The sequence below is a fragment of the Carcharodon carcharias genome, chromosome 28, assembly GCF_017639515.1.
Source record: "Carcharodon carcharias isolate sCarCar2 chromosome 28, sCarCar2.pri, whole genome shotgun sequence".
NCBI classification, from domain to species: Eukaryota; Metazoa; Chordata; class Chondrichthyes; order Lamniformes; family Lamnidae; genus Carcharodon; species Carcharodon carcharias.
This window is the reverse complement of record NC_054494.1, coordinates 31,906,768-31,919,806: the sequence shown is the minus strand read 5'-3', so window position 1 is coordinate 31,919,806 and position 13,039 is coordinate 31,906,768. Positions and strand designations below refer to the sequence as shown.

The window sequence follows — 13,039 nt, the reverse complement described above, 5'->3', positions numbered from 1 at the left end:
GCACACAGCAAGCTCCCACAAACAGCAATGTGATAATGATCAGATGATCTATTTTATAGGTATTAGTTGAAGGATAAATATTGATTCTCCTACTCTTCTTCAACACTGCTGGACCTTCTGCATCCATTGGTGAGAAGGCAGGCAGTTTATCATCTCATTGGAATGATGGCACCACTGACAGTGCAGCACTCCCTCAGTGCTGCATTGCAGTGTCAGGCTGGATTTTTGTGCTTAAGGTTCTGGAGTGGGATTTGAATCCACAACTTCTGACTTTGAGGTAAGAGTGCTGCGCACCAAGCCACAACTGATGAGATCAACAGTACTGCAACATTAGTTTAACTAAAAGGTTCTCTCCTTGGGTCTTTCTCTCCCACCCTGTGTCCCACCCTCCTGTTCAATCAACCTCACGGTGTCTCAATGTGACCTGATGATTGAATTAATCAAAATTATGCTGGACTTTGCTGATAATCAACATAGCTAAGGATTGCACTTAAAAAGCGCTTGTAGTCTGGATTGCACCTGCTCTAACCCTTCCATCCCATATTAGCATCGTCTGGTATTGTAGTTATGTGACTCTATACTCATTGCCACTCTTTCCCCGATTCTCCTGCCCTCCCCCTCTCCCTCCAGTCTATATATGAAGGATGTGGATGTACATGTGCTATGGTATATTAAGCCACAGGTAAAAATAAAACTCTTCCAGTGCAACCAACTTCTCACCGTCCAAAAATAGTACATGGAGTGGGGAGGAAGCAATCCACATTACTGCAAAGTAGGTTCAGGATCTTACTTAGAAAACCCCAACAAATCAGCTTGAAAAAGAGAAAGATCGGCTTTGTTTTCATGGAAACATTGCCTTTGGAAGAGGAGCCTAGAGGGCTAGGTGTTTTTGTCACAGATCAGAAAAACAGTAATCCTTTCGACTAACTGAGTTACTTAGGGAGGGATCTGAGCGGGGAAGGAGAAGAAATCGGGGAGGGAAGGAGAGGAAAAGGATGGAGAGGAAAGGGGAAGGGGAGGGGATGGGGACACAAGGGAGGGGGGTGGTAGTGGAACAAGGAGACAGGTACCTAGTGGGGGAGAAAGGAGGCTGAAAAAGTGATCCAGAGGTCCCAGCTCTTAGTCTCTGCTAATGCTCCTCTATTTGCCAGAGGGTGAACAAGACCAACCCAAGTTGGTTTATCCTTTGGTTCTAGGAGTCTTCTCTGCCTTTTAAAATCATCCCTTCCAGTTCAAATCCAGGATATGGTCAGACTCAGTATGAAATGTAAACTGATTTCAATTAGCTTCACAACCTAATGAGGTAGAAGAATGGAATATGTTCTTTCAATCAAGAGATTTTTTTTTAACTAATTTGTCCTTTGTCTCCCTGTCCATTATTCCAAAGCCCAGAGAACAGGTGGACTACCTACTCTGAGTACTGACTCATTGCTGTTCCTCGGCCAATAATATCCATAGAAGCAGATTGATTTGCCTTTGTTCTGATTCTGCCCCTCCTCTCTGGTTTTAGCCCTTCTTTTATGATCTTGCTGGATCTTTGACTCAGGAGATACTAGGACAAGATCACCTCCTGGTACCTTGTGGTTTCAGCTGTTGCTGCATTGGGCACTGAGGTAACACATCACTTGATCCAACCCATATCCACCAATGTCAGTCTTTCAAACTTTTCACTTTATCACATTCCTTCAGTTATAATTATTCCCTCACACCACAACTCTCACTTCTTGGTGATTATTCATATATTTTTTGAAGAGACCTGCGTTGCTTTCATTTAAGTAAATCATAAACTGAACTCATAACTGCCTTGTGTCCAACTGTCAGCCTTGGATCAGTGTTCGCAGTTTCACCTCTCCTCAGTATCCTGGCCAATGCTTACCCCTCAGCCAGCACCACTAAGACAGATCCTCCGGTTATTTACCACATTGCTGTTTGTTGGAGCTTGCTGTGTGCACATTGGCTGCCCTGTCACTACAATCGTGCCTCATTGCCTGTGAAGCACTTTGCGACGCTCTGAAGTTGTGAAAGGCACTGTACAAACGCAAGTTATTTCTTCCTTCCTTACATCATAATACAACATCTCTGCTTCAAGGAGCATGTGTAGTTAACTCCCAAGGAAATGAGCTATTGTGTTCCCACCATCCTTAAAGGAAAGATTTAATTGGCTCCAATGTTAGTGAATGAATAAAGGTATTGTAAAATATGTAACAACAGCATACAAAACAAAACAGTCTCTGGTTAAACCCTTTGTCTGTGCTGAGAGAGCAATGGGGCAACAATTACCCTCAGTATCAGCCGCTTCTAGTTACTATCTGGTGACTTTGCTGTAAGGAGCGTAAGTGCAGATGATGGGTGCACATAAGATCAGGCTTGACAAAGATGGTCTTAATTTTCAAGCATTTTGTTAATGCTCTTTGTCTAAACACACACATTTAATATTACCCTTTAGACAAACTACCAGAGGGCTGACGACACAAACATCCATATCATAGCAAGAGTTAACTCTTTCAGGAAATGAGGAGAAAGGGGTAAATTGGGTGGGGAGGGGGGTGGGTGGGTGGGGATGTGCAAGGGGAAATAATTGACAGGGGAATGACTCTTTCTCACCTCTTCCAGTAGATAGTACTGTTAAAACATGAATGAATGGTACTTGAGTTTCCACCATTGAGTGGATGAGGCAGCCTTTAGGGGCCTCAGGATTTCTTTCTCAACTTCGTTTTCATAGGATTATGTTTGTATAGCTATAACTTTACTAAAAACTGATCCCTTCAATCACATCACACTTAATCACAGCATCTACGTTAATTAAAGCTCTTAATTATTTATCAGCTTCAGTTCACCTGCACTGGCAACTCTGAATCAGTCTTCACATGTGAAGTCTGGAGTTTTTATTCAGCGTGTAAAGAACTTATTGCTTTTTCCATTTTCTCAGATTTTCAATTGGTAACATTCCTGAAATTCCTGATGTGGTGACATTATTGGAAACATTTCCCCTACATTTAACAGGATTTCAAGAATTTAGGGTTTTTGTAATTGAGTGGAATCTTACGAATGCTGGTAATTACATGTAAAAAAAAGCATTAATTTATGAATACCAGAACATTGCCCTTTTATTCATTTCCTTTCTGTTCCTTTCTCCAACAGAAAGTAAGCTATCCAACATCTAGATGTGAGTATTCCCACCCATCTTTGACTGGACTATCAGCAACTGGACTTGGGTTGTATAAGACGTCTTCCCCAGAAGTCTTTCCCCAACTCCTCCAGTAACTCATCTGGATCGAGCAGGTGGAAGAAATTGCAGAGATTTGGAGTACTTGTTCCCTTCTGGTCAGTATCTCAGTGTCTCAGTGTAACTACAGGGCCAACCCTTTGCCGATAACACAAGTCTTTCAATGCATTTTGTGAAATCCAGTTTGTGTGGTTTCACAGTGAAAAGGGATTATCTGGATCCTGAGGCAATCTGTGTTTCCACATTTACTTTGGGACATAAGAACTGTAATATAGCCAAACGGCACTGATGAAATTGATTTATTTCCAACAAAGAAAAAAGTGGATTTGTGTTTATTAAAGAAAATATATTTACAACATGGGATCCTTACCCATATCAGATTTTTCATCATGTTTGCTGATTAAATAAGAAACTAAACAAACATCTGAATTACAATTTAGGATTCGGGGTAACATAGAGAGTTCTGTAAAATAATCAGTTTGTGGCGTGTGGTCCTTGAATGATGTCTGAAGCTTTTTTTAGTCCAACTATAGAACTCTCAGTACCGTTCCCATACCTGACACTAACTAAACCCAGAGCTGAATGACTCATTGCATAGTTAATGCGTGAGAGCACGTTTAGGACTGAGTTAGTGCCATATGTCATGAGCTTGTGTTCAGAGTCCTTCCAGTTTAACTAAATATAGTTCTGGTTATATGAAGCTATAATGGTGATTTGAACAGGTGTTATTTTGTGGATCTAGGTTGCACACAAAGAATAACTTTCACCTTCCCAACCTGGGTAACACCTGGTGGAGTGAATTGACTGCCCTTTATAGAACCCACCCTAGTGCAATCCTATTGATATCAATTGGTTGAGAATCAAACGGATTGCGCAATGAGTGGGTGATCAGATCGCCTCCTGGCAGGGAAGGTGGAAACTGGCCCCACGGTTTGTTCTGTTTGCTTTTTAGTTCCAATTCCTGAACAGTTTGGGAGCTTTGTTAGAAACGAGGTTAAACTCTAAGTTAAGAATCAGGTAGATTTGTACAGTCAGTATCATTGGACTATCAGTCCCACTTTAATAATATAAGTAAAACATTTTAATGAAATAATGAAGATGATCCCAAAAATGAGAGACTTTAGTTACAAAGATGAACTGGAGAAACTGCTGCTCTTTTGAATCATAGAGCCGCCTTCTATCCTATATTATTTCATGAAATGTGTATCACTAGCTTAAGATATTTAATCAGGAAACACAATGCAGACCTCTTAAAAGAATGCTAGATACTGAGAGAGTTTTCTGGTAAAGACTTCATGTCTGTGTTATCTCGTTACAGCAAATCCTATGCCACTTTTGTCACAGCTTCTCATGCAAAGAACAATTCTTCGAATACTGCAATGATGTGTTAGCAATACACTTGAGCCTGTGTCCTCCACATATTGAAGAACACTATTATCTAAGCCACCTGGCATCACCACAGACCAAGTGCCAAACACACAGTTGTGTTAGCATGCAGTGTCCAAACAGCCCTTCACCTTCCCCATGACCAGAACTAGGTGCCTCAAATCCAAATTCTTTGTAGAACATACAGCAGAAGAAGGGGTGATTTTCTCTCCATGGGTTAAGTGAAAGTGACCTCCCGACAAAATATATAACACATGTCCCCCTTCAATCCAATATGATCACACAGTGGGAAGTAAATCTTTGTAAGTAACTACAGGGGCAATATTTTATATGTAAAACAGGAAATAATTTCTAATATTTTGGAAAGTAATAAAACAGCAGTCCTCAGAAAAAATCATCTTCAATGTATTCTTTCTGTGACTTTACACAAAATTTGCAAGTAGTTTTTTGCCCTTGCGGACTCCGTAGTACTGAGACCCCAAGAATGCCAGTCCTGCTGAGATCAGTTAGCACAGCCCACACACAGGATTGCCTGGAGCTTTCCTACTTGGTATTTCTCAGCTATTCATTGTCTTAGTGACTGGGGGAATTTTCCCACCCCACCTTTCTAACACTCTAAGCCAACATCAGGTCAGAGATTTCAAGTTTATTTGCAGAGATGTACTCTGTTCCAACAATGTGCCTTATTCCCAACCTGTGCAAAGTTCTGAAGTTTTCTATTCCCCACACCAGCTAACTTTAACCTCTCTGTGAAATCAATTAGTAAGGACAACGGTTTTCAAATCTTCTTTTGTGTGTAGGACCTTCTGAAAATATTGGCGCATTCCCAGGGACCTTCACTGAGGTCCCAAAAGGAAATCAGTAATATAATCTTCACTGGCATTTCAAACAAGCTACAATATGGCCCCTTACTGAACCCAGCAAAGTGATGCTAGGTGCTCAGGCGGTTTGAACATAAGAAAATAAGAACATAACAAATAGGAGCAGGAGTAGAACATTCAGTTCTAGGAATCTGCTCTGTGATTCAATAACACCATGGCTGACTGTTTGCCTCAACTCACGTTCCCTCCCTATCTCAATATCCTTTGACTCCTTTAGTGTCCAAAAGTCTGTCAGGCTCTGTCTTGAATTCACTCAATAACTGAGCATCCATACCTCTCTGCAGTAGACAATTCAAAAGGTTCACACTACATTGAATGAAGAAATTTCTCCTCACCCCAGTCCTTAATGGTTGACCCCTTATTCTGAGAATGTGACCCAAGCACTAGACATGCAAAACATCCTCTCAGCATCTACCCTATAAAGCCTCTTAAGAATGTTATGTTTCAATGAGATCACCTCTCATTCTTCTAAACTTGAGGGAATATATACTCAATCTTTCTTCATAGGACAATCTCCTTAATGCAGGAATATGTCAAGTGAACCTACATTGCACTCTCTTGCAAGCAAGTATATCCTTCCTTAGGTAAGGAGACAGGGTTTTGGTGAGACCACATCTGGAGTACTGTGTGCAGTTTTCGTCTCCACATTTAAGGAAGGATTTTTTGCATTGGGGGCGGTACAGCGAAGGTTCACTAGATTGGTCCCTGGGATGAGGTGGTTGTCGTATTATGAAGGCTAAGTAAATTGGGTTTATATTCTCTGGAGTTTAGAAGGAGAGGCAATTTCATTGAAACCTACAAAGTTGATAGGGTGGATGCTAAGAGAATGTTTCCGCTGGTTGGGGAATCTAAAACACGGGATCACAATCTCAGGCTAAGGGGCCGAATCATTTAGGACTGAGATGAGGAGAAGTTAGCTCATTCAAATGGTTGTGAATCTTTGGAATTCTCTAATCCAGAGGGTTGTGGTTGCTCCAACATTGCATATGGGTAAGGCTGAGATAAACAGATTTTTGGTCCCGCAGGGAATTAAGGGATATGGAGGGTGGGCAGGAAAGTGGAGTTGAAGTTCAAGATCAGCCATGATCATATTGAATGGTACAGCAGGCTCTACGGGCCTTATGGTCTACACCTGCTCCTATTTCTTGTGTTCTTGTGAAACCAAAACTGTAGACACTACTCCAGGTGTGGTCTCACCATGGTCCTACACAAGTGCAATAAGAATTCCTTAGTCTTGTACTCCAATCCCTTTGTAATAAAGATTAATATACCATTTGCTTTCCTAATTGCTTGCTGTACCTACTTATTAACTTTCTGTAATTCATAACAAGATGCCCAGATCCCTCGGAATACCAACATTTCCTACTGTAATCCTCTGCTGAACTCAAACATTCCACTCAACATGACAGCAAGGACAGATGTCGACAAAGTAACCTTCAAAATATTCAGCACTGCCAAGTAACAGGAGCACGAATCTGGAGCTGACAGCTGATACACAAATACACTGATGATGATTTCACAGATTTTATATCTAAGGCACTTTGCAAAATGTCCTTTAATTCATGTATTTCCTAGGAAAAGTAGAATTGAAAACTAACCCCCATGCCTCACACCAATTATTTCAACTTAATTCAGAGTTTGCTTTATAACATTTGCCAGATATATAGATTCTGGTCAGGTAGACAGATTTTTGATCACTCAGAATCAAGGGGCATGGAGAGTGAGCAGGGAAATGGGATTGAGGCAGTAGATCAGCCATGATCATACTGAATGGCGGAGAAGGCTCGATGGGCCATATGGTCTATGCCTGCTCCTACTTCTTATGTTCCCATGTTCCACCAAAGGACTCATGTTTTCATGACATATTCTAGTATCACATCAATCGACAAGTCTGCACATTTCACTGAGCATAAACTCATTGGCAAAACAAGACCACTGCTTCCTGAACCATTTAACAGGGAAACCATCTCCACTGGTCCTAGTTTTAAACAAAATAAGGTTAGAATTTCTGTTTTTCCTAACCCATATCCCAAACCAAGCCTCTATTTCTGAATTTCTTAAACTAACTCTAAGCAAAGGCTACAATTTCCATTGTTCTGTTGCCTAAGCCAAGTACTAAGTTGCCTTAGATAAAAACAAAAAACTGCGGATGCTGGAAATCCAAAACAAAAACAGAATTACCTGGAAAAACTCAGCAGGTCTGGCAGCATCGGCGGAGAAGAAAACAGTTGACGTTTCGAGTCCCCATGACCCTTCGACAGAACTAAGTTGCCTTAACTCTATCCCCAAGACAAGACCACAGCTTTTGTAAAGCATCAACAACTTTTGAAAAGAGGGGAGATAAATGATAAATTAGATAAATAGCGTGAAATGTTTCCATTGATACAATAGGCCTATTTAATCTATCACACACCACTCTCAAATGTGCTCTGTAAGAGGTAGAGTTGCAACTTCAATTAGTTTTGGTTCCAGCTATTTTTATTCCTAACCCTAACCATACATCAAGGCCAAAGATTGCTGCAATCCCACAGCAATATCACTAATCCTGCTGAGAATTTTTTCACCTGTTTTCTCTGAAAATGCTCTCCTGATCCCTGCCCCTTCCCTCACTTCCCCTCCCACCCCCCCACCACCCCGCCACCTTCCCTGTTGAGCCCTCTCTGCTACTTTTAGCTCTCTTCAAAAAAGATGAGCTTTCCTCTCAATCCCAATCCCATTCTAACTCAAAGACAATGTTGCTCTGCTCCTTGTAGCTAACCATGAGACAAGGGGCTGTACCTTCCAGTCGGCGAGTGGGAGCCGGGCATAAAATGATGCGGGTTGATGTCAGGTGTGAGTCCCAATGTCATGGCACTTTGCGGCACTCACGGCATTCAGACTTTCAGTTCGGCGGGTGCATACCCGAGTCGGCTATGCGCCCGCTGACCTGTCAATGGCCTATTAAGGCCATTGACAAGCAGTTGAAGTCATCAATGGACCTGACTGTCCAACCTTGAGGTTGGTGGACAGGCCGGGAGCCCTGGCGGGCTTCTGAAAAAGCATGAAAACCTCATCCACGGGCAGGATGAAGTTTCATGAGGATTTAAAAATCTCACAATATTTTAAAATAAAAGTTATGGACGTGTCCCAACTGATGTGACAGTGTGCATGTGCAAAAGAGCGCACTCCTGGCTAAGGGGATCTCCCACCTGCACAGGGAGCGCATAGCGCTTCCTGGCGGACATCACGCTAGGCGGGCTTTAATTGGCCCGCCCACGTAAAATGGTGGCGCACCCCCAACCGGGGGGAACCGATTGGAAGCCTGCCTGCCCGCGCCTGCTCCTGCACTCCCCCCCCACCCCCCCCCACCGATGGGGGAAATGTTGCCCAAGGTGACAGTTTCTGCTATTGATATTGCAATTTTGTCAGTACTTACTATAACTCAGTAGTCCTGGCCAATATTTATCCCTCAACCAACACCACAAAGACAGATGATCTGGCCATTTTCACGCTGCTATTCTTAGAGCTTGCTATGTGTAAATTGGCTGCTGTGTTTCCTGCATTACAACAGAGACTACACTACAGTGCTTCACTGGCTGTGAAGTGCTTTGGGATATCCAGTTTTATGTTTATTCTTTCATGGGATGTGGGTGTCACTACAAAGCTAGCATTTGTCACCCATTCCTAATTGACCAGACTGCTGGAGTCACATGTAGGCCAGACCAGGTAAAGACAACAGATTTCCTTCCCTCAAGGGCATCAGGGAACCAGATGAGTTTTTACAACAACTGATGATGGTTTCATGGGCATTATTACTAAGGCTAGCTTTCAATTGCAGATTTTTTTCTACCACTACCATGGCAGAATTTGAACTTGTATTCCCAGAGCCTGGGTTTCTGGTCCACTGACATTACCATTATGCCACTGTCTTTCCATAGATGTTATGAAAGGTGCTTTTTAAATGCAAATGTTTATCTTTTTTTGACTTTAAGTTGACATTATGACATTTAGTGAGCCCTTGGCAATCAAACAGAATTGGTCAAGAGATCCTTATTTAAAAAATACAACAAAATTAGCACAGAACTGAAATTATTTTCACAAATGTGTTACAAATTTGTCAGCCATTTCCACAATCTGCCAGGGTATCAGTAACCAAGACAGTTTACCTTGCAAAAACAAAAATACCTGGAAAAACTCCGCATGGTCTGGCAGCATCTGCGGAGAGGAGCACAGTTTACCTTGCAGATCTGAAAGTGTTTCTGCGCATAAATTGTCACCTCACAATCCTTGTCACAATCTCCATTTTATTTCAGTGAATTCTCTTCAATCCCTCAGTTTCAGCTCAGTTTCAAATGCTGGTGCAACGCAGCAAACTATTTTACCATTGATTACAATTCTCAGGAAGAAGAAAGCCATGAGGACAATTAACCCAATCATTTAGAATCATAGAATGATACAGCACAGAAAGAGATCAATCAGTCCATTGTGCCTGTGCTGGCTATGTGAATGAATGTGTGTTTGTCTGGGTATTAAAGCAGATACCAATCTGAATAATGGAATCAGAGATGATTTGGGATTTACCAGCTGGGGTCTGAGTATCTACGTTTACATCTAAATGCTAACGATTAATCGTCCTAACAATTATTTTTCTTGGCAAAACCTAAAATAATACTTCATGCAGTGAGGAAATGGACTTTCTTTTGTCACATGGAATGACTTTGCTTGTCAACCATTTTATTTGTTTTTCTGACCTTGAGTTAACTTGGCCTAACCCGAGAGACAGAAGCCAAGCGATCACCAAGCTACAAAGGTTTCCAACAATAATAATTACTTGGAGTCCAATTGGATCACTCCACTTAACAGTACTTCTGCAGGTTCAGTAGGCCAACTGAAGACTGTTGGACCTGTTGCATCATAAAGAAAGGACTTGCATTTCTATAGTGCCTTTTGCAGCCTCAGTGTGTCTTAAAAGTGATTTACAGCCAATGAAGTGCATTTTGAAGTGTTGTCGCTCTTATAATGTGCTGTCCATCATCTTTTGCAGTTGGAAGGATGCCAACAACTTTGTAATGTAGGAATTTGGGAGCAATTAAAACATTTTTTTACCATTGCTCCCGAATGGTCAACCAATTTAGAAAAGAATTGATAGCAAATTTCAATCCCCCCATGCCTGCCCCCCTCCCCACCTCCCACCGGCCTCCAGCCACTAATCCTTTGCCCTGTTATACTCTGTATTTTGGAACTTTGTGATCTCCAGCTCTGACTGCAAGGACAGATTAACTCTATGTCTGAGTAGGTTGATTCAATCTGACATTGACTCACATCCACACCATCTACTCCCCCTCATCAGGTATGTGAACATTCCTCCATTAATCCCAGAAACATGATCAGTGCAAGAGATTTAGAAAAGTTTTGATTGAAATTTATCCAAAAGAATTTAATGCACTCAGTTGCCCTCAGCCTATAGTCATGCACAATAAGGGTTAAAAACCCCAGCTTGAAATGGAAGGGAACAGTTTGGAGACTAATCTGTTTGGGTGGTAGATATCACCAGCAATGTAAAACGATCTGGTGTTTGTGAAATCCTGAGACTGTCCTACTCTTAAGGCTATTCTACTCTTATAAACCCTGCTGTTTGCACTCAAGGCTCTTCACAGTTAAACTTACTTTATCTACAAATTTCCAAAGTTCGACTTGCCAATTTTTACCCCTGGTAGCTTGAGATCAAGTTGGGGGAACTTTAAATCATTTGAACAAGACCTGGACTAATTCCTCCTCAGACTGGGACACGTACAGTGAATGGGACAAATTTACACCTGGACATTAGAGCAGTCAGGGCGAGACATTGACTCCGCCGTTAATTTTCCCCAGGAGAGTCCCACCTTGTGGGTCTCTCTTTCTTTGGGGTTCTCTTTCTGGGAGTCTCTCGGGGTCTCTCTCCCTCTGATTGGGGTCTCTCAGGTTTGGGTGGTCTCTCTGGGTCTCTTTCTGGGAGTGTTTGGGGTCACTGGTCGGCCTCTCTCTCTCTCTCTCTCTGAGGGATCTCTTTCCGAGGGTTTCTGGGGATCTCTCTTTGGTCGGGTTCTCCTACCTTGGCGACTTGGAGCGGTTTGCGTTGCTGGGATCCTCCCTGAAGCCTGAAGCCCCAAGGCGCTCCACCAGCGAGGGTGACGAGCGCCTCTTCAATGGTCCCCATCGCCTCTCCTGCTGCCTTTCAGCAAACGGGGGGTCCCTGAGAGCTCTCCATCGCCCTGACCCTCGCTATCATTCACATCACGGTGCGCGCTGGCTGCTTCCTGACTCTGGGAGGAAAGTGAAAGGCGCTCGGCTACAGTCTCTTCTCCCTGTGCAGCAACGCTGGAGCTAACATGAGGGGCTCAATCCAGTCTTGGTCGAAAGCCAGGTTTAACACATGTTGCGTCAATCTCAGCAACGCTGTGGAAAAATCTGAAAGGTAACTGCGAATGAGTGCCCCAGGCTTAGAAGAACGTTCACAAGAACTCTACTGAGGGCCGTGTCTGTAATGTCAGGACCAAGAATAATAACCTCATTTCCAAAGGCACATGTCTGGAGTGTGACATCAATAGAGACAAGGTGCCCAGTTCTCTGTCTGAGCTGAATTTTTATTTCAGAATGTTGAGTTGTTGATTTATGAAGGAACAATGCCAATTGCTGACTGATCCAGGCAAAGTTTTTATTTTGATTTGCTACAGAAATTGGCTTTTATCATGTATTTCGAGCAGATCCTACATGCCCTCACTGCCAAGAGCAATAACAATCCTCAGAAACGCATTCATTATGCAACCTACTGCATGCAAATTACTGCTGCACAACATTTATGGAAAACATTTTTGATTCTACAGGAATCTAAAAAAAAAAGGCACCTCTGACAGTGCAGCACTCCCTCAGTATTGACACTGACGTGTCAGCCTGGGATTTTTGTGCTCAAGTCTTTTGACCTTCTGCATCAGAGGTGGGAGTGTGATACCAACTGAATCACAGCCAACACCGCTAAAACATTAGGTGTGAATCTAGTGTTCAATGTTGAAATCCCACACCATCTTTTATGTGAACTATTTAAATGCCTCCAGTTGTAAATATAATTAGTCATGTAGTTTTACTGCTCAGAAGAGAAATTTAACACAGTTCATAAAGGAGAGCATCCTTCAGCACCCACTCTCCTCAAACACTACCAGCCAGAAGGACAAGAGCAGCAGTATCATGGGAACCATAATTTTGTTGCTCGACAAGCATCATGACATATTTGTAAATAACTGGTCCTTCATCATTGCTGAACCATTCCCTGCCTAACACTATTCTGAGAGCTCCTTCACCACAGACTGCAGTGGCTCAACAAGGCCCACCACCACCTTCTCAGAGAAATTAGGATAGGGAAAATGAATGCTGGTATTGCCAGCAAAGCCACATCCCAGGAAAACATAAAATTGTACAGAAAGATTGCAAATGATTGTGATGTTCACAGAGACATTTTTTGTTGTTGTTGGTCTTTTCACACTATCCACGTGTGTCTTTGCCAGATTCCACTGAGTCCCCATCCGGCAACAAC

At 42.4% G+C, this 13,039-nt stretch overlaps 1 protein-coding gene across 1 annotated transcript in view; it reads right to left on the bottom strand.

Moving 5' to 3' along the window:
- The window catches only part of synpo2lb (synaptopodin 2-like b), a 34,927-nt gene extending 22,960 nt beyond the window's left edge, over nucleotides 1-11,967 (bottom strand). The window contains exon 1 of the mRNA XM_041176459.1: nucleotides 11,564-11,967. Coding sequence (XP_041032393.1) covers nucleotides 11,564-11,668 — 105 coding nt within the window. The 5' untranslated portion in view covers nucleotides 11,669-11,967. The remainder of the gene's footprint in view (nucleotides 1-11,563) is intronic.
- Nucleotides 11,968-13,039: the final 1,072 nt, after the last annotated feature.